The sequence below is a fragment of the Neovison vison genome, chromosome 4 (genome assembly GCF_020171115.1).
Source record: "Neovison vison isolate M4711 chromosome 4, ASM_NN_V1, whole genome shotgun sequence".
In the NCBI taxonomy this organism is placed as follows: Eukaryota; Metazoa; Chordata; class Mammalia; order Carnivora; family Mustelidae; genus Neogale; species Neogale vison.
The window spans coordinates 209345944-209370895 of record NC_058094.1 but is presented as its reverse complement, the minus strand read 5'-3'; the positions used below and the strand labels follow the sequence as shown (position 1 = coordinate 209370895).

Below are 24952 nucleotides of genomic sequence, written 5' to 3'. Positions count from 1 at the left end.
TTACTTTCTAGCACTAAAAGATATTTCAGGCTCCTCTTGTACTTTCCCTGGTTAAGTGGCTATGGAGTCAGTCTGTTTCTCCAAGGGGCCATGGTTGCTTTTAGTGGAGAATGGTATTTAGAAATTAGTGTCCAGGCACTGGATATACCAGTGTTGATGGGACATCACTCCTCTAGGTCCTCTCAACAGACAGCTAGGAATATATGTACACATATACCTATTTGTATTTCTGTATCTGTCTATCTATATATATTAAAAACCATGAGCTCGGGACGCCTGGGTGGCTCAGTTGGTTGAGCAGCTGCCTTCGGCTCAGGTCATGATCCCAGCGTCCTGGGATCGAGTCCCACATCGGGCTTCCTGCTCAGCAAGGGAGCCTGCTTCTCCCTCTGCCTCTGCCTGCCTCTCTGTCTGCCTGTGCTCACTCTCTCTGACAAATAAATTTAAAAAAAAAAAAAAAAAAAAAACACCATGAGCTCATACTACTGCCTCCCGATTCCAGTCCCAACTATACAGGGTTGATTCCAGCCTCCTCCCTTTTCATATTTGTAATTCCTTTCTCCAATAGTAAGAAACCAGGCACTCACTTTTGCTTTTTCTCACACATTTTTTGGCTGACTAGCCCCTCCATCCTTCATTAGTTCACACACATCTCCTAAGAACATGAACATTTTCCTTTCTAACTACAATATAATTATCATACTTAAGATACTAGTATTCATACTCACCTTTCTTCAAATTGACCAAGTAATGGCCTTTGTAGCTTTTTTTTTTTTTAACTGATGCAGGATCATGTCATTTAAGTTTGAAGAGGTCAGCCTAGTTGTTTTTCAATTTGGATTTGTGTGGTCATTTTTCATTATTATTATTATTTCATTATTATAAGATTAGAATCAGTTTAAATACAATTTTTTCGTAAGAATACAACATAGGTAGTGCTATGCTCCTTTCAACATACCATATCAGGAAACACATGATACCATTTTGTCCCTTTATTGGTAAGATTAAATTGGATCACTTGGTCAAGATGATGGCTGCCTTGGCTTTCCCTTTTATAATTAGTAAATAATCTATAGTTAGTATTATTAGTAGTAGTAAATAAATTAGTATTATTATATTATATTATTAGTAAGTAATTTAGTAGTAGTAGTAGTAGTAAATAATCTGTATGATACTTTGATACTTGTGAATCCTGTTTACCAGTAGCCTTTCACTGAGTGGTTTTAGCATCTGTTGATGGTCCTCTCTGAAATGAATTAATGCAGTGGTAGTTGCAAAGTGGAGACTTCCTAAAACTTCCATTTCTTCCACATTTAGAAATTTGGCATGCTTCTGTTTTACCGCTTACCCCACAGTTGGTTTGTTTTAGCCTGACTGTTTGCACTGACCGTTGGTTCTATCTTCCCTAAGTGGTGTCTGACTTGCTGTTTAACTAATTGAGTTTTTTAATTTATTGTGGGTGTTTTCTTTTTCTTTTTTTTTACCCCCAGTTTTTAAGGTTTTACTTGGTTCTCTTTCAAATAGGAACGATTTGTTTTAGAGTATGTTGGTTTTGTTCTTATGTTTTCCATTCTTTTTCCTATATCAATCATTTTAAACATAACTTTTTAAAAGTCTCTGTCCAGGGGTGCCTGGGTGGCTCAGTTGTTAAGTGTCTGCTTTTGGCTCAAGTCATGACCCCAGGGTCCTGGGATTGAACCCCATGGACTCCCTGCTCAGCGGGAAGCCTGCTTCTCCCTTTCCCACTCCCCCTGCTTGTGTTACCTCTCTCGCTGTGTCTCTCTCTGTCAAATAAATAAAATCTTTTAAAAAAAAAATCAAAAAACAAAAATGAAAATCTCTGTCCAGTAGCTCAGTTATCTAAAGTTCTTAGAGATTAAATACTAACATTTTTGTCTTGTTGATTCCTTTGACTGAAACCATTTCCTCTTGTGATTTCTGTATTTTTGTTTTTGGTAAGCTTATCTGCAGTAGGGTTTTATTTATCTGTGCTTTTCTGTCCTGAGAAAACTGGATAGAAGCCTTGTCTCCTCCTAGCAGTCTTGTATTTCCCTCTGCCAAATGCCTAAGGAGTATCACTGACCTTGAACTAACTTGGGTAATTTCTGAGCTAGGAGGTTGCTGGACTTCACAGGTAGTATAAATGGGTATTCTAAACCCATACAAAAATGAATAATTTTTAAATCCCTGTATGACCTAAGACAGACAAATTTCCTTGTTATCTCCTGGTGCCAATGGACAGATTTCTTTTCTTACCTACTAAAAATTTGGCCCGTGAGGTTCCTGGCCCTTTGCTGGGTACAGGGGATAGAGGTAGAAGGGTCTCAGTCCAGCTCTACCTGTGCTAGGCTCCAGCTCCTGTGCTATGGGAGATTATATCCTCATTATCAGTTCCCACTCGGGCAGTGAAATCCAAGCTGATAGGTTTCCCAAAGCCTACAAAACTCTCCACAGCAGCCACAGCAGCAGTTCACAGGGATGCTGGGGAAAAATAATACTTCCTGCCCTCAAGGAGATCAAACTCTGTTTTGGTAGAAAGACAAACTATAACCTTAAAAAGTGTGATAAGTACTCTGGTAGAAGCTTCTAGAGGATTAAGTCCCCATATGTAACTATTAACATTTCCTGAGAGTAAATGTGTAAATTTAGAAGTGTAATCGTCAGTCTCTTTTAATACAACACAGGAGTTATTACGGGCTGTAAAGAGAATGCAGTGTAGTACTGGGAGAAGCGAGCCTAGCTGCTGACCCAGAGAGTAGTTTATTAATAGGAGACTGCAGTTGTCCCATTCAGAAAGAGCCACTAAAAATTCAAGCAGGGAACTTCCTTAGCCTATTTCTTTCCTGAAGAATTGTGTCTTTTGTTTCTTGCTGAATCATTTGAAAGTCTTAGAGAATGAAACAAGCTTAATTTTACAACAAAAATAAATATTTTCAACCACTTAATGTTCTTAACATGATATTGCTCAGTAAATGTTCTTTTTAATTTTTAGCACAGGCTAAAATATGTTCTCTAAAGAAAAGTGTCAGGGAGGAGAAGAATCCCTTGGCGCTTTGTCTTCCTTGGTTGCCCTTGCCTAGGTGCCTAGATAGCCAGCGTTCTTGAGCTAACTCTGGATGTCAGAATTACTACAGCGCACACTGATGCTCTTTAAATTCATCATTGTAGGGAGCCCAGACTCTACCTCGCCTTCCACCAGTCCCACTTTCTGGAACTATAATCGTTCTATGGGAGATTATGCACAAACTCTAAAGAAGTTTCAGTATCAACTTGCCTGCAGGTCTCAGGCCCCCTGTGCTAACAAAGATGAAGCTGATCTTAGTTCTAAACAAGCAGCAGAGGAGGTAAGTGGGAAATAAAAATGGCAATATTTTTTAAAATGAATTAATTATTTTTATTAACATATAAGGTATTATTTGCCCCAGGGGACTTAATATTTTTGATTGCAGATTGTTAGTCTCTTCTACTTCTGGAACTTTTTTTTCTGTAATTTTCACTTTTTTTTTTTTTTTTAAAGTTTTTATTTATTTGAAAGAGAGAACACAGGCAGGGGGAAGAGCAGAGGGAGAGAGAGAGAGGCAGGCTCCCCCCTCAGTAGGGAGCCCGCCATGGGGTTCAATCCCAGGTGGGATCATGACCTCAGCCAAAGGCAGATGCTTAACCCACTGTGCCACCCAGGCACCCCTGTAATCTTCACTTTTACTGGCTAGAAACATAAATCTGGTGCATATTAAATAGTGGAGAAACACCTGTCCTACTAAAGCTGATTTATATTGTACACTTTTATTCTTTTTTTTTTTTTTTTTTAAGATTTTTATTTATCTATTTGACAGAGAGAAATCACAAGTAGACGGAGAGGCAGGCAGAGAGAGAGGGAAGCAGGCTCCCCGTTGAGCAGAGAGCCCGATGCGGGACTCAATCCCAGGACCCTGAGATCATGACCTGAGCCGAAGGCAGCGACTTAACCCACTGAGCCACCCAGGCGCCCCAGTACACTTTTATTCTTTATAACACATAGTTGACATTACCATCTTGCCTAAAAGACTTTTCTGCATTTATTTATAAAAAGATATCTCAAGTATCTATTTGTACTTAATACATAAGACTCTTGCTTTTAAAATACACTTGGATTTGGGGTGCCTGGGTGGCTCAGCCAGTTAAGTTTCCAACCCCTGATTTTGGTTCAGGTCGTGATCTCAGAGTCCTGAGATCCAGCCTGGCATCAGGCTCCACACTCAGTGGGGAGTCTGCTTTTCTCTGTCTGTCCCTTTCCTTTTGCCCCTTCCCCTGCTGTGCCCCCAAATAAATAAATAAATCTTTAAGAAAATAATAAAATATACTTGGCTAGAATATTCAACAGTCTGTAACTTCATCATTTTAATGCCAAATATAAGATATTTTATTTGTTCATAAAAGCAAGAATGTTCTTTAAACATACCAATGTAAGGAATTTTAAAAATGTGTCTGCATGAATAGCAACCAAGTGGGAAGTTAGAAAATTATCACTCCTTGAACCATGAGAGACTATGGACTCTGAAAAACAATCTGAGGGGTTTGAAGTGGCGGGGGGGTGGGAGGTTGGGGTACCAGGTGGTGGGTATTATAGAGGGCACAGCTTGCATGGAGCACTGGATGTGGTGAAAAAATAATGAATACTGTTTTTCTGAAAATAAATAAATTGGGGAAAAAAAAAAAAAGAAAATTATCACTCTTAATTAGATCAATATCAGTATTTGTGAAGTTGTTTTTCACATATTTTTCCACATATTTTTGAGAGTGGAAGAAAATGACTAATTTCTGGCAGGATTTTTCCTCACTGATTGTTCATTTTAAACATTTTTAATAGGTTTGGGCAAGAGTGACTATGAATAGACAACTTCTTGATCATATGGATTCATGGACTGCTAAATTCAGAAATGTAAGTTCTGACATTACTCTTTGGATAATACTAGTACCTCTTACTATGCAAAGTGTGTTATTAGAATGTAACTTAGAGGTGTTAATTACTAACCAGAATTATAAATTAATTATTATTAAAAATACAATATGGATGGCACATGTATAAGGATAAACACATTTACCTTATGGTGTCTGCTTTCATCAGGTTTTTCTTCTCTCCATATTTAGTAAATCCATTTATTTTGAGTAGATTAAGGGATAATATAGTTAGTTATTAGGAGCTTTTTCCCTTTATCAGAAGCTCAATTTTATTTTACTTTTTTCATTTTTTTTTTTAAAGATATTTATTTATTTATTTGAGAGAGAGAGAGAGAGCCATGAGCAAGGGGAGAGAGAGAAGCAGGTGGGGCTCGAATCCCAGGACCCTGGGATCATGACCTGAGCCAAAGGCAGACATTTAACCCACTGAGCCACCCCGGGCAGCAGTAGTTTAGTTTAGTTTAGTTTTTCTTTTCTTTTCTTTTTTTTCTTCCCATTTTATTTTTACAAAGAGCTTTTCTGTCAGAACCTATTATATACCCAGAAATGCGAGGGAAATGAATGAGGATATCACCTCAGAGAACTTTAAGTTAGAGAGAGAAGGTAATACATACTAGAATCTACTTCAGAATATTTCAGTTTCTTTGACTATTTTGGAGAAGAATCGTCTCATCTTTGGCCTGGAGGTTGGGAAGGCTGACTCATCCAGAGTAAATGAGTTCCCTTGTTTCAGCGCTGCCTCTTTCCCATTCTGGAAGGTACTAGAAGGTCCCAAGTTCTGAGGACACATGAGCCCTCCTCCACTCAGAGCTCCATGTAGATTCTGCAGAGGCTGCTACTACTTCCCCTCCCATCCTTCAGCACTCATGTATCTACTCTACATCTTCTAGAAATCATTGAAATCACTTGTGCTCCCCTTTTATTCTTCTACTATGATTTTAATAGAGTATCGAGAGTAAGTGATGAAAATTGCAGCCTATTTTCTTGAACCAGAAGCCTGGATGTCTTTCTTAAACAAAAATTCCGTCATGGGGATACAAGGGAACATAGTCCTGAACCCCTTAGGTAATTTTGTTGCAGCCCAAGAGTGGCTGGTAAGTGGAATGCATTGAATACATGTTGGAAGAATGAATAAGTGAAATGAGTTCCTTTTAGCTAAGCATAATCATAAAATTTTAAGAAAAACTTAACACGGGGCACTGGTAATACAGTCTGTTGAGCATCCAACTCTTGGTTTCAGCTCAGGTCGTGATCTCATAGTTATGAGATCAAGCCCTGCATAGGGCTCCACACTCAGCACAGAGTCTGCTTGGGATTCTTTCTTTCTCTCCCTCCCTTCCTCTGTCCCTCCCGCTTGTGCTATCTCTCTGTCAAATGAATAAGTAAATCTTAAAAAAAAAAAGAAAGAAGGGGCGCCTGGGTGGCTCAGTGGGTTAAGCCTCTGCCTTCAGCTCAGGTCATGATCTCAGGGTCCTGGGTTTGAGCCCCGCATCGGGCTCTCTGCTCGGCAGGGAGCCTGCTTCCCCCTCCCTCTCTGCCTGCCTCTCTGCCTTATGAGAGGCTTGACTTGTGATCTCTGTCAAATAAATAAATAAAATCTTAAAAAAAAAAAAAAAGAAAAGATATAAGTGAAATTTTTATATTCTCTTCAGCAAAATGCAGGCCTACGTGCTTTAAGATTATAACTTAACTTACACTCTACTAGCTTGCTTGCTTAACTTTCTGGACTTCAACATTCATTTTCTTTTATTGTGCTCTGTTAATATTCAAGAAGACAGTAAAAATATTCTTAGCATTTCATGGAAATAATTATTTGAGAAATGCTTTGGAATTATATGTGTAAAATCTTTGCCTCGTTTCTTCCTAGTGGATCAATGAGACAATATTAGTGCCCCTCGTACAAGAGATGGAGTCTGTCAGCACACAGATGAGACGAATGGGCTGTCCTGAGCTTCAGATAGGAGGTATGTGAAAATAGAGCCCAGCATTTGATTTACTGTCAGTGAATCTGCCAAGTAGAAATTTTCTTTTCATACCAGGCTATTTAAAAACTTCTTTGTTATCTTGAAGACAAAACTAAATGTCTCTTATATATATATTTTCTAATATATATTTTATTGAAATAGAATTTACTTACCAAAAAGATCTCCCATTTAAAGTCTACAATTCAGAGGTTTGGGTTGTGCAGCCACAATCAATTTTTAGAGTATCTCATATCTCATCACCCAGAAAAGAAACCCCACATACCCTTCATATCATTCCCCCATCACTCATTCCCCAACCCAAGGCAGCTACCAGTTTAGACAGACCCGTTCTGGATATTTCACATAAGTGGTGTCATACAGTCTGTTGTCATTTGTGACTGGCTTAACTTTCTGTGTTTTCAGTGTTCATCTGTGTTACAACATTATCAGTACCTTGTTTCTTTTTATTGCCAAATAATATCCTATTTTATTGATCTGTTGCATTTTGTTTACCCATTTATCCATTGATTGACATTTGGGCTGTTTTCACTCTCTGGCTATTATGAATAATGCTGCTGTGAACAGTTGTATACAGGTGTTTGTGTGGACATGTTTTAATTTCTCCAGGAGTAGAATGGCTGAGCCATGTGGTAACTCCCATGTTTAACTTGAGGAACAGCAGACTCTTTTTTAAAGCAGCTGCACCATTTTACATTCCTACCAACAGTGTATGAGGATTTTAGTTTCTTACATCTTCACCAATACTTACCTGTCCTTTTTATCGTAGTTGTTCTAATGGGTGTGAAGTAGTTTCTCATTGTGGTTTTGATTTGCATTTTCCTGATGGCTGCTGGTGTTGAGCATCTTTTCGTGTGTTTATTGCCATTCGTGTATCTTCTTAGGAGAAATATCTTTTCAAATCCTTTACCATTTTTAAATTGGATCACTTGTCTTTTAATCATTGTGGTATTCTTTATATATTCTAGATACAAGTCCCTTATCAGAGATTAATTCTAAAGTTGTACAAAGCATAAAGAATGTGTAATAATGCTAATTTAAAATCAACTATTTTCAACTCTCTTACTTGCGAAAAAATAAAACTGTTAAGGTTCCATACAATTTGCCTAAAATATATATACCATAATTTATTTAGTGTTAAGTAATTAGATTTCAAAATAAATAAGGAATATCATAGTCGACTACCTCTTTCTAGGGAATAAATTTCTCCTTGAAATAGTTAAGTGCTTTGCATTGCATATTAGTACTTTCTACTTATTTTGGGTGTCTTAATCAATCTTTATCCTCTGGACTAAGAGTAGAATTGTTTATCCTAAGGGTATCTATTTACTGAATGTCCAGATGTTTCATAGGTAATTTATACACCCTCACATTAACCTTGAAAGCTAGCTGTTAGTGTCCCATTTATGGATGAGGCTAAGACACACAGAACTTTGGTAACTTGCCTGGAGTTACTTGGCCAGAGCCAGAGCTCTCTTAACTCCAAAGTCCAGAATGGTTACTTTCTAGATCTTGGTAATGTTGTTTGAACCAGTGCCTGTCCTCTTTGAGCTTTCTTTAAAAGCTATAAAAATGGGGAGAGGGGGAGCTATTAAAATGTGTATTTTCCACATTTTACCAGTATGATATGCTTTTTAAAAAGAATTACATTGCTGGGGCGCCTGGGTGGCTCAGTGGGTTAAAGCCTCTGCCTTCGGCTCAGGTCATGATCTCAGGGTGCTGGGATCGAGTCCCACATCGGGCTCTCTGCTCTGCAGGGAGCCTGCTTCCTCCTCTCTCTCTGCCTGCCTCTCTGCCTTCTTGCGATCTCTGTCCTACTTGCGATCTCTGTCTGTCAAATAAATAAACAAAATCTTTAAAAAAAAAAAAAAAGAATTACATTGCTTTGTGACTACAAATGCAGTGTATATTATGTTCGTAGTAGAGAGGCTGGAAAATAGAAACATGTACACAAAGAAGAATATTACCATAAATTCTGCTTCCAGAGATAAATCACTATCAATTTTAAGTCTCAAACAATTATTAATTTTGGTTATGATACTATCTCTCTCTCTCTCTATATATATATATATGTATATAGAGACACTATGTAAGTGTGTGTATATATGTATATATTATATATATGTAACTGTATACTAATATATAATTATATACTTATATTTAATATTGGTGTATACAATATATATTTTAGTATATAATATATATGTTAGTGTATATATCTGTCTCAATTGTATGTCATACCATTATTTATGAACATTATAACTTTATATAAGAGTTGAAGGAAAAAAAAAGTTGAAGGAATATGGAACATATATGTACTTTTTTTTTTTTTAAAGATTTTACTTATTTATTTGACAGAGAAACAGTGAGAGAGGGAACACAAGCAGAGGGAGTGGGAGAGGGAGAAGTAGGCTTCCCGCTGAGCAGGGAGCCCCATGCAGGGTCAGTCCCAGGACCCCAGGATCACGACCTGAGCCAAAGGCAGATGCTTAACAACTGAGCCACCCAGGTTCCCCATATGTACATATTTTTAATTAAATTGGGATCGTACTCTTTTGTTGCCAACTTTCATCCCAATTTTTTTATTCTGTTAAATATTCTCCAGTACTGTTTTTGTAGCTAGATTGTACTTCATTTTTGTATGTGTGATATGTTGTGTTTAAGTGATCTTTATTATGTAAAATGTTGGGCTTTTGCCCTTTCTTGTTATTAGTAATGCTGTGAGTAAATATCCTTTTATCTAAATATCTGTGTACATTTGTAATTATTTCTTAGGGATAATTTCTTAGAAGTGGAGTTATTTCAGTAGGAATAAATGCATTAAGGCTTTTGACATATATAACCCTTTAAAAAGCTTATACCAGTTTATGCTCTAGCAACTATGTCACACAGAAGAATGCCTTTTTCCCAGCATTGAGTATTACTAGTGAGGTTAGACATTGTGAAAATTTGTCAGTTGTTTATTTCTTTGCATAGTGGTCTTTCATGATAAGAGAAATCACCGTCATAAAAAGTTTCTGCTTATCAGTGGCATAACAGGCTACTTTTAACTCAACCTGATTTTAAAAGCTCTCGTGTATCTCTCTGTGTCCCCCACAAAAATATTTTGTGTATTAGCTGTTCATAGATTTGTCAGCATGGATTTGGCTGCTGCTTTTGGTGTGTGTATGCATGTGGTTTCTGTTCTTATCATGCCAGAAATGATCAAAAGAAATAATGCAGATTGTTAAACTATTATTGCTTTTATTTATTCCTTCGACGTGTATTGAGGAAAAAGCATTTTAAGTTCTTTTAGAGACCCACATGAAGGATAATCTGTTCTGTGTGTTTTATTTTTAACAGAGGCTAGTATTACTAGCTTGAAACAAGCTGCTCTGGTCAAAGCTCCTCTCATTCCAACTTTGAATACAATTGTGCAGTATCTGGACCTTACACCAAATCAGGAGTACTTGTTTGAAAGGATCAAAGGTAACTAGTAATTTGAAAAGGAAAAAATTTCACTCCTTTGAGATGTTATAAATAAAAATAACAAGAAGGGGTGCCTGGTGGCTCAGTGGTGACTCTTGGTTTAGGCTTAGGTCAGGATCTCACAGTCATTGAGGATCAAGTCCCCCATCCAGCTCTGCACTGGGTGTGGAGCCTGCTGAGATGCCCTCTCTGCCTCTTCCGCTGCCTCTCCCCTTCCACTCATGCACACTTTTTCTCTCTCTCTTTAAAAAAAAAAAAAAAGTAACAAGGAAAAAAAATTGTTGAGACCGAGTACCTTATATTTTATAAATATATATTTAATTATGGCTTAATTAAGCTTTTTGGTTTTTGGTTTTTATATTTCATACGCTTAAAATGGTCAAAATGGGAGGGGTGCCTGGGTGGCTCAGTGGTTAAGCCTCTGCCTCTCTCCCTGCCTGCCACTCCTCTTGCTTGTGTGCTCGTTCTCTTCCTCTCTCTATCTCCCTGTATGTCAAATAAATAAGGGAATTGTCAAAATGATGTAGTTAGCCTTGAATATATTATTTAATTTTATTCTGTATCGGGAAAATTAAATATGAGCTACATGGGCTCAAGTAAACATTTCACTCATTTTCTGCTGTACCAAGAATGGATACCACTGTGACATTCTTTATAGTTTGAATATGCCAAACTGACTTTCAGTTCTTAAAATTCGTATTTAATATGTTGCTTCTTTGTCTTTCTGTTATGTCCAGATTATTGGAGGGTAATGTGATCTTCTGAGGAGACTGACTTGAGAATCAGGAAATTTAGCCTTCCTGATATTCCCACAGTTTCTCTTTATGCTTCCCTGCTTTTATTTGGATAAACTGTAAAATGTTCTCATCACTAAAACAAGTTTTAGAAATAGTATTTGACTCTTCAGATTTACCATAAATTTTAATTTAAAAACGTTATGGTGCCCCCTCTCTTCCCTAGGTTTGGATTAGGGTTCAGGAATAATCATTTATCATGACTTTTAGGAAACTTTTTATTATAAGATTTCAGATATTCATGAGGTGCCTGTGGCTCAGTGGGTTAAAGCTTCTGCCCTTGGCTCAGACATGATCCCAGGGTCCTGGGATCGAGCCCCGCAATGGGCTCTCTGCTCAGCAGGGAGCCTGCTTGCTCCTCTCTCTGCCTGCCTCTCTGCCCACTTGTGATCTCTGTCTGTAAAATAAATAAATAAAATCTTTTAAAAAAAAAAGATTTCAGATATTCATAAAACTAGACACAGCAGTATGCTGAAGCCTTTTAGACAGCCCCTGGTCCCTGCGGCCATCAGTCCCTGGGCATCCCAAGCCTTATCCATATCCCCATCTGTCTCCTCCCTTTCCATATTATATATAGCTCTGGGATGTCTTAGAGATAAGGCCTTTTAAAAATATAACCTCAGTACAATTATCACACCTTATATTGTTTTAACAGTTTCTTTATATCATGAAGTACATAACTTATGTATGAATTTCTAGCCATCTCATAAAATGTGTAATTACTTTTTCTGCTATTACTTGAATTGGGATTCAAATATAATTACATGGTATGACTGGTTGATAAAGCATTTGAGTTCCAGGGCGCCTGGATGGCTCACTCCGTTAAGCATCTTGCCTTCTGCTCAGGTCGTGATCCCAGCGTGCTCGGATTGAGTCCCACATCTGGCTCTTCTCCCTCTCCCTCTGCCTCCTGCTCCCCCGGCTTGTGCTCATTCTATCTCTCTGTCAAATAAATAAAATCTTTAAAAAAAAAAAAAAAAAAAGCATTTAAGTTCCTTTTGAGCTATAGGTTTCCTATCCATCCTTTTAGTTTTTTCCTGCAACTTATTGAAAAAAATTGGATTGTTTTTCCTATAGAGTTGCCCATGGTGTGGATTTTATTGATTATGTCCCCATGGGGTGTAATTTTATGTGATCCTCTGTCCTCCGTATTTCCTATAAATTCAGGTTGTAGTTGTTGGCAAGATTGCCTGATAGATAGCAGGTTATTTGTATATCCAAAAAAGTACACATGTGTACACATGTATGCAAAGTACATATAAAGTATTATTATATCCTATATCAAATATACAAAAAAGCTTAAGCACAGCAAAGCCTTCTGGATTGAACAGTTACCAACATTTCACTGTCATTGATTCTCTCTACATATATGCATACACGCTTTTTTTTGCTCTGTCATTCATTACAGACATCATTACTTTTCAGCATGCAAATTCCTAAAAATAAGAAAATTCTCCCGCATAACTTCAGTACACTTAACAGACGTTTAAAATTAGCAATATTTCTATAATATCATATAATACACAGTTCATATTCAAATTTCCCAATGTCCAAAGAATGTTCATATCCTTTCTTTCTAACCAGAATAGAGTATAGGTTCACATATTACTGTAAGTTGTTTTATCTTTCTTTGGTCACTTTCTCCAAAACAGTTCTGACCCATCTTTTTTCCCTGTGTGACGCTGACTTTATTGAAAACCCCAAAAGTTTTATCCCACATTATGAGTTTGTCTGATTCTTTTTTCTTTCTTCATGGTAATGTGTATTTCTTTTATATCTTGTATTTCTTTATGTTTGGGGTTTTCATCAGATGATATGCCTCCCTTATTGTAGCACCTTGGCCTTTTTTCCTTTTGTTCTTTCTTTTTTTTTTGGCTTTTTGGCTTTTTAAATCTCACCCTTGTTGCTCCAGAACTTTCTCAGGGAGGCTGTATGAGTTCATTTCGATGGAATAGAGGTGGAGACTTCAAAGGACGCAAGTGGGATACAGACCTGCCCACTGATTCTGCTGTAAGTCACTACTTTAATTTTTTTTCTCTGGTTTAACATTCTTCCACGTTATTGCACATATATACTTTTATTTTTCCATTACAAAAATAAGTATTAAAAAAATTTTAGAAACTAAGGTAGAAAAAAAAATTTTACATTGTACCATCATCTTAACCACTGATAATATTTTGGTATATTTTCTTTTCATTTTTTTCCTCTTTACTTCTACTGCACTATTTTTTAATGTTTTTTTTAAATGTTTTTATCATAGTTATAATCATCCCACACGTAAAATTTTGTATTCTTTTTTAACTTTAGCAGTGTTTAAGTATTTTTTCATTACTACACACTCTCAATTAACTGTTGTTCTATATTGGAGCTAGAAGCTTGAGAATTACTTTGTTTCTGTTTTAAATAATACTGCAGGAAAAATCGTGATGCATATTTTTTTCTTATTTGGGATTATGGCTTTAAGAAAGATTCCTAGGGGAGCATGGGTGGCTCAGTCACTTTAGCCTCTGACTCCTTTGATGTCAGCTCAGTTGATAATCTCTTCAGGGTCATGAGATCAGCTGCAAGATTCTGGGAGTGGAGCCTGCTTAAAATTCTCTCTCCCTCCCTCTGCTCCCTGCGCTCCAACATTCATACTCTCTTTAAAAAAAGAGAAGTTTCGGGGCGCCTGGGTGGCTCAGTGGGTTAAAGCCTCTGCCTTCGGCTCAGGTCATGATCCCAGAGTCCTGGGATCGAGCTCCGCATCGGGCTCTCTGCTCAGCAGGGAGCCTGCTTCCCTCCTCTCTCTCTGCCTGCCTCTCTGCCTACTTGGGATCTCTGTCTGTCAAATAAATAAATAAAATCTTAAAAAAAAAAAAAAAAAGAAGTTTCCTAGAATTAAGATTGTTGAAATCAAAGAGTATAATGTTTTTGAGCATTTAAGAGTTTTTCAAGATCATGTTCTTTATTGTTTTGTAATGACTGTTAGATGTAAAAATGAAGTTTCAAGTGCTGATACTCGAATTGAGAATGTATTTGTATTTTTTATCTTGTTTTTTTGTTTTAACTATATGGGTATGAATGATCCACTTAACAGAAAACTGGGAATGTCTTGCTTTTCTGTTTTCATTTTATAGATTTCATCTTGCAGATATAACCACTTGAAAGCATTTTTGCTAGTTTCTCTATAAGGAAAAGTTTAAAAATTGGAGTCATTATAAACAAAGGCTTAAAGCCATGATAGATTTTCATGCTGATTTTGAAAAATTGTTTTCTCATCTTCAGATCATCATGCATGTATTTTGCACCTACCTCGATTCCAGATTACCTCCACATCCGAAGTACCCTGACGGAAAAACATTTACTTCTCAGCACTTTGTTCAGACACCAAATAAACCAGGTATAAACTTCCTAAAAGAATACGTTGAGATTTTCACATGAGATATATAGAGAGAGAGGTTGGCTTTTTTTTTTAATGTAGCATATTTTCTTTACAGATGTGACAAATGAGAATGTTTTTTGCATTTATCAAAGTGCTATCAACCCTCCCCATTATGAGCTAATCTACCAGCGTCATGTCTACAATCTTCCAAAGGTACCTCTAAATGTAGAAGTTGCTCTTACAGAGTGTCATAGATGACTTGCTTTGATAGTATTTTTTAAATTAGAGTCCCTTGTTTGTGGAATAGGTAAACTTTCTAAATTAGGGAAAATGTGTTTCTTGAATATCCCTTTTTCTAACTATTAAAGTAATATATGCTTAACTTGGGAAAGTAAAACGAAAAAGAAGAAAGATCACTCATTATTCCATTACGTGAAGGCACCTGTTGTTAACATTTTTGGTGTATTGCCTTTGGTAAATTTCATTTTGGTCTTTGTGCTACTTTGTGCGTTGAAGTCATATTTATGTAATTTTATTTCCTTTTAAAAAATTAACTTCTTAATTTAATTACCTTAAAAAACTGTAATTTCCTCATTAAAAAGCTTCCATAGAAACACTTTTTAATGGCTGTAAAAAAGTTCATTATAAGATTATGACATAATTTATTCAATCATTTCCCTACCGTTGGACATTTTGGGTGTTCTAATTCTTCATTATCATAAACACTGCTGAGTATTCATCTTTATGGATATAGTTATCTGCATTTGGGGAATTTTATTAGCTTAAAGTTGCAAAGTGGAATTCTAGGTTACAGAATATTTTCAAGGCTTTTAAAATACATTTTCAAACTACTTTATACAAACTACTTTATACAAAAGATGTACCAGTTTACATTTCCATTCAGGCATTTTAATCTTGACTGCAAGCATCAGTTCTGCAGCTTCTACCAGTTCTATCAGCTTCTTTACTAAGAGATTTTACATTGACTATAATCATAAATTGTATTCTCCATCAAATTTCTAGGAGAGAATATTAATTTCCTTTTTTGCGAGTTTAACATTTCAGCTTTGATAGTGTTAATATATTGGACCATTGAAGTTTCTGTCCAAATCCATGCAGATGAAAGTCTGAATTACCCAGAATTCTGAGTTTGTAGAATATGAATTGATGGGATCTCCATTTATCTGTTTGTTTGGTTTGCATAATATTTTTGTTTGGCTTGGTTTAAATCTTGCTGTCTTCTTGTTCCAGGGCCGAAATAATATGTTTCATACATTGTTAATGTTCCTCTACATCATAAAGACCAAGGAGTCAGGAATGCTTGGGTAAGTATTAATGCTTTAAAAACACAAGTACTTAATTTATTTATTGTTTTTCTTCCTATGTTAAGATTCTGCAGAAGGCAGCATTGTGTACTGAAAGGATTGTAGACTGACAAGAGATGTGCTTCTAGTGTAAGCCCACCTCTGTCACTACCCAATTCTGGTTTCTTAGGCAAGTCCCTTCATTCCTCACCAACCTCCCATTTCCCTACTGGTGAAAAGGCTGTTGGACCACGTCATTGGTTTTACAGTCGTGTCCCTCAGATAAACAACTCTGAGATCTATATCAGGCTACTGCCACTTTAAAATTTAAAAACAAGGGATGCCCAGGTGGCTCAGTCAGTTAAGCATCTGCCTACGGCTCAGGTCATGATCCCAGAGTCCTGGGATCGAGTCCCACTTCGGGCTCCATGTCCAGCAGGAGCCCGCTTCTGTCTCTGCCTGCTGTTCTCCCTCCTTGTGCTAACAAGAAAATAAATACAATCTTAAAAAAAAAAAAGAGTCACACGCTCTACTGACTGAGCCAGCCTGGAGCCACCCCGTGATTTTAAATTTTCTAATAGACACCTTAAAAATTTTATAAGAAGTAAAAAGAAAGAGGTGAAAATTAATGTTAGTATATATTCCCTGCCGAGCAAGGAGCCTGGTGCAGGACTTGATCCCAGGCCCTGGGATTATGACCTGAACTGAAGGCAGGCACTTAACTGACTGAGCCACTCAGGCATCCCAAGTGTGTGGCTCTTGATCTCAGGGTCGTGAGTTCAAACCCCATGTTGGGCATAGAGCTTACTTAAAATGAAATAAAGTAAAAGTACTTATTAAGGAGAGCACGTGCGTGGTTCAGTTGGTTAAGCATACAACTCTTGGTTTCTGCTCAGTTTATGATCTCATCTCATAGATGTGGAATCGAGCTTCATGTCACATTGGGCTGCATGCTCAGTAGGGAGTCTGCTTGAAGATTCTCTCTGCCCCTCCCCCTGCTCTCTCTCTTTTTCTTCCTCTCTCAAATAAATCAATAAATCCAAAAAAAAAAAAAAGAAGAAGAAGAAGAAGTACTTAGTGGGGTAATAATTTACTCAGAGGCCAAAAAGAACTGATAATTTTTTTTTTTTAAAGATTTTATTTATTTATTTGACAGACGGAGATCACAAGCAGGCAGAGAGGCAGGCAGAGAGAGAGAGGAGGAAGCAGTCTCCCTGCTGAGCAGAGAGCCCCATGCGGGGCTCGATCCCAGGACTCTGAGATCACGACCTGAGCCTTAACCCACTGAGCCACCCAGGCGCCCCAAAAACTGATAAAATTTTTGAAGTGCTTATATTCTCTTAATGAGTAACTTACATGTGGGAAAGAAGCATTTTAGACTAAAACTAATACATGATTTATTTGAGATTTTTTTCCTTAACCAAGGGAAAGGAAACTTTGAAACTAACTTTTTAATTATGACTGGTTAATCTTTTTAATACATTCTAAAACAATCAAATGGTTTAAATGACTGTCCTATAAAGGAAGTAAGCAAGTAGCTCAAATATAGTCCATTTGGAATCATGCCCATAAAACAGCAGATTGATCCATATACATTATCAATTCAATGCCAGATATTTGTGCAGTTACTGGAATGAGATGAATGTTTTACTTCCAAAAGGGAAAAAAAATCTAGGCAGAGTTGACTGCACAGTAATTTAAGTGTTCTGTTCAGCAAATAAACCATAAATAAATCTTAAAGCTAAATGACAAACTGAGACAAAATATTATGATTGGAACACATATAACAAATCCAAGCTAATATCCGTCATATATAAGAGCATATATAAATTCGTTAGAGGGGCACCTGGGTGGTCAGATGGTTGAGTGTCTGCCTTCGGCTCAGGTCATGATCTCTGGATTGAGCCCTGCATCCGGCTCTCTGCTCAATGGGGAGCCTGCTTCTTCCTCTCCCTCTGTCACTCCCCCTTCTTGTGTGCATGCTTGTTCTCTCTGCATCTCTCTGTCTCAAATGAATAAATCTTTTTTAAAAGTAATAATTCCTTAGAGAAGAAAAACAGAAAATGGTCATAGACTGAAAGACTTTCACAGAAAAGTGTTGTGTAAATGGCTAATAAACATGAAAAGATGTATATACAAGCAAGCCAGAATTAAGGTTCTGAGGGGTTTTTTAAGATTTTCTTTTTCCTTTAAGTAGTCTCTATACCCAACATGGGACTCAAACTCACAACTCCGAGATCGAGGGTCACATGTTCCACTGACTGAGCTAGCCAGGTGCCCTTATCATTTGCAGTTTTGAAGAAATGGGAAAAAAACAGTTATATTTTTAATATAAAAATATTAAAAATATTTATATATTTAATAAATTTTATAATTTTGAATGTAAAAATATTTTTGAAGGGCATTTTGTTAATATATATTTTTTAATTTTTTATCAAAATTAACAACTCATAATTTTTAAAGTTCTGTAGTGCTGTAAGTTCATGACAGAAATAAGCAGTTCCCTGTCGTGGGTCCACATAATAGAGGCCTGTAGCTCTCTCCTGATTCTTAAGTTTGAGACATTGGAGGTTGATTTCTTATTTTGTTAGATGAGTAATTTAGCTTATAGCCCTCTCTTCCCTTTGTACTTTGAATATGGTGTAGTACTCTGTGGAGTAGAAGTAGATTTTTTTTTTTTTAAAGATTTTATTTATTTATTTGACAGAGAGAGATCACAAGTAGGCAGAGAGGCAGGCAGAGAGAGAGAGAGGAGGAAGCAGGCTCCCTGCTGAGCAGAGAGCCCGATGTAGGACTCAATCCCAGGACCCTGAGATCATGACCTGAGCCGAAGGCAGGGTCACTGAGCCACCCAGGCGCCCCAGGTTTTTCTTTTTGTTATACATACAGTATGGTTAAGTTTAAGCTCTATTAATAAACCCCATATTCATATTCACTAAAGCATCCATAATAGTAAATCCCTAGTTCAAGTTGAATTAGGTAAATAGGTAACATTCTCTAAGAAACCTAGCATCTCTGTATCCTCTATTTTAAAATTTGACTGATACTTTAATCTTACTTGCTAAAATTATTCGATTAACACTATCTGATGTAATTGTTATTGAGATCAACCAAAAAATTAATTTTCCACACCCCATTAATCCATTTGTTCTAAATTTGGGTTTTTAGCACAGTTAAGAAAGCAATCACTGGGGGCGCCTGGGTGGCTCAGTGGGTTAAGCGCCTTCGGCTCGGGTCATGATCTCAGGGTCCTGGGATGGAGCCCCGCATCGGGCCCTCTGCTCAGCGGGAGGCCTGCTTCCCTCTCTCTCTCTCTCTGCCTCCCTCTCCATCTACTTGTGATTTCTCTCCGTCAAATAAATAAATAAAATCTTAAAAAAAAAAAAAAAAAAAGAAAGCAATCACTGGGGCACCTGTGTGGCTCAGTGGGTTAAGCCTCTGCCTTTGGCTCAGGTCATGATCTCAGGGTCCTGGGATCGAGCCCTGCATTGGGCTCTCTGCTCAGCAGGGAGCCTGCTTCCCTCTCTCTCTCTGCCTGCCTCTCTGCCTACTTGTGATCTCTCTCTGCCAAATAAATAAAATCTTAAAAAAAAAAAAAGAAAAGAAAGAAAGCAGTCACTAGGGGTGGGATCGAGCCCAGCATTAGGCTCTCTGCTTAGCAGGGAACCTGCTTTCCCCTCTCTCTCTGCCTGCCTCTCTGCCTACTTGTGATCTCTCTCTCTCTCTATGTCAAATAAATAAATAATCTTTTAAAAAAAATCACTATTACTAGGGTTCACCTGATAAACCATGTGTAACATAACTCATTACAGAATAGCATTAAATGTCATTGATTAAATATGTGTTCCTTGTCAAGACTCCTGTTTTCATTATTTGAAAAAAGACCTTAAATGCTTTGCACTAAAAATTTTTTTTTTTTTTTTTTTTTTTTTTTTTAGGAGAGTTAATCTTGGTCTGTCTGGTGTGAATATTTTGTGGATTTTTGGCGAGTAGTGGGTCATTTAATTCCAAACATTTGGACTTTTATTTGATTGAACCAGAAGTTGAATCTAAGCATCTCTGAGTCACTTCCTCTTTTGAAATAAGATACATATGTGTGTCTTACGCTTTAGATACAACAAAAAATTAGCTATTATTAAACTTCCTTGTAAATATATGTCCTAAATCTTCTATATCAAAAGACATTACTTGTACTTTTTTTATTACCTTTCAGATTTTTCAGTTGCGTATAAAACTGCAACCCTTCAGGTATTTGCTGACCCAAAACAGTGCAATTTCCCCTCCATTAGGAAATTTGAGTCCTTTTTCATTATAACCTACAAATGAGAATCATCCCCCTAATTTTTCCCTGCAAAAATCTTTTTTTTAATTTGCATTATTTGGTGTAAATACTTGGAAAGAAACAAGGAAATTGCTAATTCAGCTTTTTTATCTCTATACTTAACTGTTCTATAAGTCAGCCCTGGCCCATATTTAAAGAAAGGAGATAAACTTCTCAGTAATGTATTAGTCTAATTGTATTTTTAAGTATTATTGAAAGAGGTTTAACAGTATTGGCATTTTAAAAAGTCAACTCTCAAATGTTAACTGATAACGTTATACTATTTGGGTCTTAGGTTAAAAGGCTGAAGACATCAAGAAACAGCTGCTTTGGTTTTAATAACTCAATTTGACTATTCCATTATATTGCATTATTTTTAAGAGTTCTCTAAGATCATACAGTATCTGTTTAAAATTTTTAGGTATGTTCAGAATATTTGAAGAGTAAGAAGTAACTAAGTTTGTAAGTTTTGTTTGACTGTTTTCTTATATATCTGTATATAGAATCTCTAAAGCTGGCTAGCAGTTGCATTTGTTTTCTGGTCTGACATATTACTAGAAACTGTTTCTGCTACGTTATGTAAACCTGAAAACAACTAAAAGCAGTACCTTCTGAGTAACTGCCTGTTGGGCCTGTATATGTAGCCCATTTCTGATGATTTGTAAATTCTGTTTTTCAAAAAGCTGTTTCTGTTTTAAAAAGGTCTTATGTCCAAAAGAAAGGAAGTTTCTTTTAACTGTTTTTGATGTATGTTAAATATGTTTGCTATGATATTTTAGAAGAAAATAATCAACTAAACATGTTAAATATAAGAACATATCAAAATGTAAGTACTATTTCAGAAGTCATTGAAGGTGTCATGGAAGAACACTTGTTAGGCTATTAAACTATTCAGTTGCATATTCTTAAAGGGAATAAGGAGAAAAAATTTAGTCACATAAGACAAAATTGTTTTTTCTTTATAAGACTTAAGGCAGCTTTTACTCTAAAAATTCAAAGCTATGATATTTTATTTTATAACTGACTGTCAAGAAAATACCATATATGGGAAATCTAACGTGAGAAGACTAGGGATCCACACTAAGAAAGAAAAGCTGCTGTTTGCCTACTCGAGTCTGGTGTGGTTCACTACAGTCTCATTAACTTTCCTGTATTGACCCGTCTTCACACGTTTGAGCCGGCTTATATTTAAGTGTAGCCTTTATTGAAAGTACTTTGATGAATTAATTAGTTGGGATTCACACTGCAGATATGGTAAATTTTCTTTGGTCTTTGTGTTAAAATGAGTATCTACTTTTCTCTAATTAAATGTTATTTATAGGATAATTTTCCGTAAGTTTTTTTTTCATTGCTTGACTCATCCTTGTGGGATCAGATCCACCAGTCTCTTAGATTATGTTCACTGTATCATTTATCCTTTTTTTTCTCTATGAATATCAGCCTTTTCTTCAGGCCAGTTAGTTTTAGGAGCATACCGAGGTGTTTATCATTTAGTTCCCACTGAGACATAACAATGCTCTGTTGCTCGGCTTTCACAAACTGCTCTGTGGAACACTTTGCTGTGTCAGTGGTGAAGACGAGCGGCTTATGGTTGGCACTTCTAAACTCGGCTTTGGAATAGAAATCCTTTAAATGTGGACATTCCTCAAAGATCAGTTTTGGTCCTGTTTCACCATCTCTTCTTTTCCTCAGAGATCTCATTCACTTCACAACTTCATTTGTCACCTTTCTTCATTGGATTCCCAAGTTCAGCAGCAGCCCGGACGTCTCTCCTTTGACCTGTCAGCGGTGCTCTCCTTTGACCTGTCAGACATTTCCACTTGGATGTTCCGCAGACGCTCTGTGGCTGGAACGGAATTCACATCTGCTGAAACCAGCTCGCTCTCCTAACCTCCCTTTTTCTGTTCATTGTACCGTTGCCCACGCTCAAAACTCTGGTGTCATCTTTGATTCCTTGAGCTCCCCGGGTCCCCAATCCAATCAGGCAGCAAACCTCATCCATTCTTTCTTAACAATGTCTCTTGCAGCTGTCCCCTTCCGTTTCTGCTGCCAGTGTGCTCATTTACACCCTTATCAACTCACACAGGACCACTGCAACAGCCTAATTAATCTCACAGCTTCCTAATTGTTGCCACGCTTCCAGACTTTCCAATTCATCCCGCACATTCTCTTCAAATTCATCTTCCTAAAACACCTGTTTGATCATTTCAGTCCCCTGATCAATTCCTTAGCCCGACATTTAAAGCCCCCCACAATCTGGCCCCGAGCTAGCCTTACCCTTGCAGATCTTGGCACCAGCCAGAGCAGGCTGGCCCGGCCCGGCTCTCAGCGAACCACCGTCCTGCTTGGCCTGATCGCTCCCTGGGGCAGCCCCTCCCCCGCCACAGGCTGCCCCTGCCTGGAGACTTCACTCTGATTAAACCTGCCACTTTTTGGAGCTAGTCCTGACCACTCCAGCTGGCAGTCATTTCTCCCCCAGGGTGATTGGATCTGTGCCCCTTTTCTGGCACTCAGCAGCCATGTGAATGGATTCAGAAGTGACTTTCTGTCTAACAGTGCATCCTCATATCTTTTCTCATCCTAAAAGAACGGGGTTTTTTACAAGTCCGAGCTGTCCTGCTGTTCAAGAGGACTTGATGATGGCTAAAGCTACGTTTTGGAAAAGGCTTACATTCTCCTCTTCGAAGGACACCTTTCAAGCACTGGCTTTCCTCCCGTGCTGAGACCTGGGGAGGAGGAAGCAGCCCCGGGACCAGACAGCCGCAAGGGGCCTGCCTGAGGGGGGGTGTGAGGGAAATGACCCAGCCCGTTCCCTGTCCCTGGGGGGTGACTTCCTGTGTGAGCTGGGGTGAGGCTGCTGCGCTTAGCATGTTCCAAATGCCATGGGGTCCAGCCATCCCTCAGGGTGGGGTGGCTTCAACCTCAGCTGCCCCAGACCATGGGTAGCGGGTGGCTGGTGGCAGGCAAAGGTGTTTGAGGGTGAGCGGCAGAGGGCTGGGATCTCCGGCCAGAAAGCTTTGGAAAAGGGCTGGTCTGTGGAGAACTCATCTGCCCCGTTGTAATGAGAGGGGTTCACACTTCCAGCCCCCATGCTTCCTGGGCCCTGGGGACATTGCCACATCTCCCTGGGTATGCCGGTGGCTTTCTGCAGAGTTGAGAGGATTGTTGGGTGTTTGGAGCCGCAGCTCTGACTTGATCCCTGGAAGATCAGCAGGCATTCCATTTCCTTTCCGCACTGACCAAGCTGTCCTGACCTGGGGGACAGGTTGTGGCTTCTCAGTCAGGATCAGGAGGAAGACTGTGGTACAGCAGGAAGGGTATGGAGAGCAGACTGGCATCCCTCCAGGGACCTGCCAACCCTGGGGTGGTTCACAGCAGAGCCACAAGCAGTCAATCCCAGGCACTGCTGTGGCTGCTAGCATTTCCATGGAAAGCTGTAGTTAAATCCTTTTGTGCCCCCGAAGCAAAATGAATATTTCAAAGTCACTCTGGCAGGATGAGCCACTAGCCTGAATGGGCTGAGGCTTGGGAGGACTGAGCTCTGTCCCTGAGTGGGGCAGGGCAATTCCCATTTCCACAGATTCTGATTCTGATTCAGAGATCCCGGAAAAGCTAAATTGAAAATAATGATGACAGTGGTTTTGGGTAAGGAAAAAATACGACTTTAAAAAGTCTCAAAATCGGGGTGCCTGGGTGGTACAGTTGGTTGGGTGTCCCATTCCTGGTTTTGGCTCAGGTCATGATCTCTCGGTGGTAAGATCAAGACCCACACTTAGTGTGCAATCCACTTGAGATTCTCCCTCTCCCTCTGCCACTCCCACTTGTGTTCACTCGCATGCATGCGTGCTCTTTAAAATAATTTTTTTTTAAGTCTCAAAATAGCACATTATTATAAAAGTAGGAAATGGCACCTTTGGCCTTGCAAAGCAACTATCTCATTTATGGGCCATGAGATCTTCATGGTCTTCACACACCCTCGCCCCACCGCCCTCGCCTAGCTGGATGTGCCTCTGGCTCCCACTTCCCTTCCCCAAACCCAGATTTGGCCAGTCCCCAGCACAGACAGTGCTGCCCTTGTACCCTAGAAACCTGGGCTTTCTGGTCTACCAAGAAAACACTCTCCTTCCTTTCCTATTTCTAAACTAGAAGGAAAAAATAACAACCCTGAATCAGACTCTGCTTTCATGACCTGCATCCCATAGGAGGAAAGTCAGAAGGTGGTGATCTGCTCTGTTGGGGGCAAAACTTGTTTTCTCAGGAGGAGCGGCCAGGCGTGATTGTTCCTCAAACACATGGTGTGTAGACTGGAATCAGGCAGCTCTGTGATAGTTTTGGCCCGGACTACAGGCATTAGCTTACTGAGCTCCAGCTCTACAGAAAGGCCCCTTGTTTTCCAAATGAGGAGGGGTATCATCCGTGGCCAGCCCGAGGGGCAGAGCCGTTGCCTGGCTAACTCATGAACCTGAGACTTGGCAGAAGGAAGTCTGAACTAAAGCCGTAAGCCCCCAAACCTGGGAGTTGGAAAAGGTGGTACGTGGCTTGCATCTCGAGTTAGTTAACTACTCCTAAAAGTAAACTCAGTACGGTGCTCTGCTTCCAGTTAAATGTTCAACATGAGCTTTTTTTTTTTTTAATTTTTTTTTTTAAAGATTTTATTTATTTACTTGACAGATCACAAGGAGGCAGAGAGGCAGGCAGAGAGAGAGGAGGAAGCAGGATCCCCGCTGAGCAGAGAGCCCGAAGTGGGGCTCGATCCCAGGACCCTGGGATCATGACCTGAGCTG

The 24952-nt window shown here is 38.5% G+C and overlaps 1 protein-coding gene across 3 annotated transcripts in view; it reads left to right on the top strand.

Moving 5' to 3' along the window:
- Window positions 1-21494, top strand: part of TMEM209 (transmembrane protein 209) — a 32618-nt gene extending 11124 nt beyond the window's left edge. For 2 of the 3 annotated variants that reach the window (XM_044246566.1, XM_044246567.1), the window contains exons 7-15: window positions 3169-3344; window positions 4847-4918; window positions 6806-6902; window positions 10263-10388; window positions 13095-13192; window positions 14447-14561; window positions 14659-14756; window positions 15795-15868; window positions 19786-21494. In XM_044246566.1, the coding sequence (XP_044102501.1) occupies window positions 3169-3344; window positions 4847-4918; window positions 6806-6902; window positions 10263-10388; window positions 13095-13192; window positions 14447-14561; window positions 14659-14756; window positions 15795-15868; window positions 19786-19840 (911 nt within the window). In that variant the 3' untranslated portion in view covers window positions 19841-21494. Of the gene's footprint in view, window positions 1-3168; window positions 3345-4846; window positions 4919-6805; window positions 6903-10262; window positions 10389-13094; window positions 13193-14446; window positions 14562-14642; window positions 14757-15794; window positions 15869-19785 lie in introns of those variants that run through there. The other variant, XM_044246568.1, reaches the window with a different exon arrangement.
- The last annotated feature ends 3458 nt before the right edge of the window (window positions 21495-24952 follow it).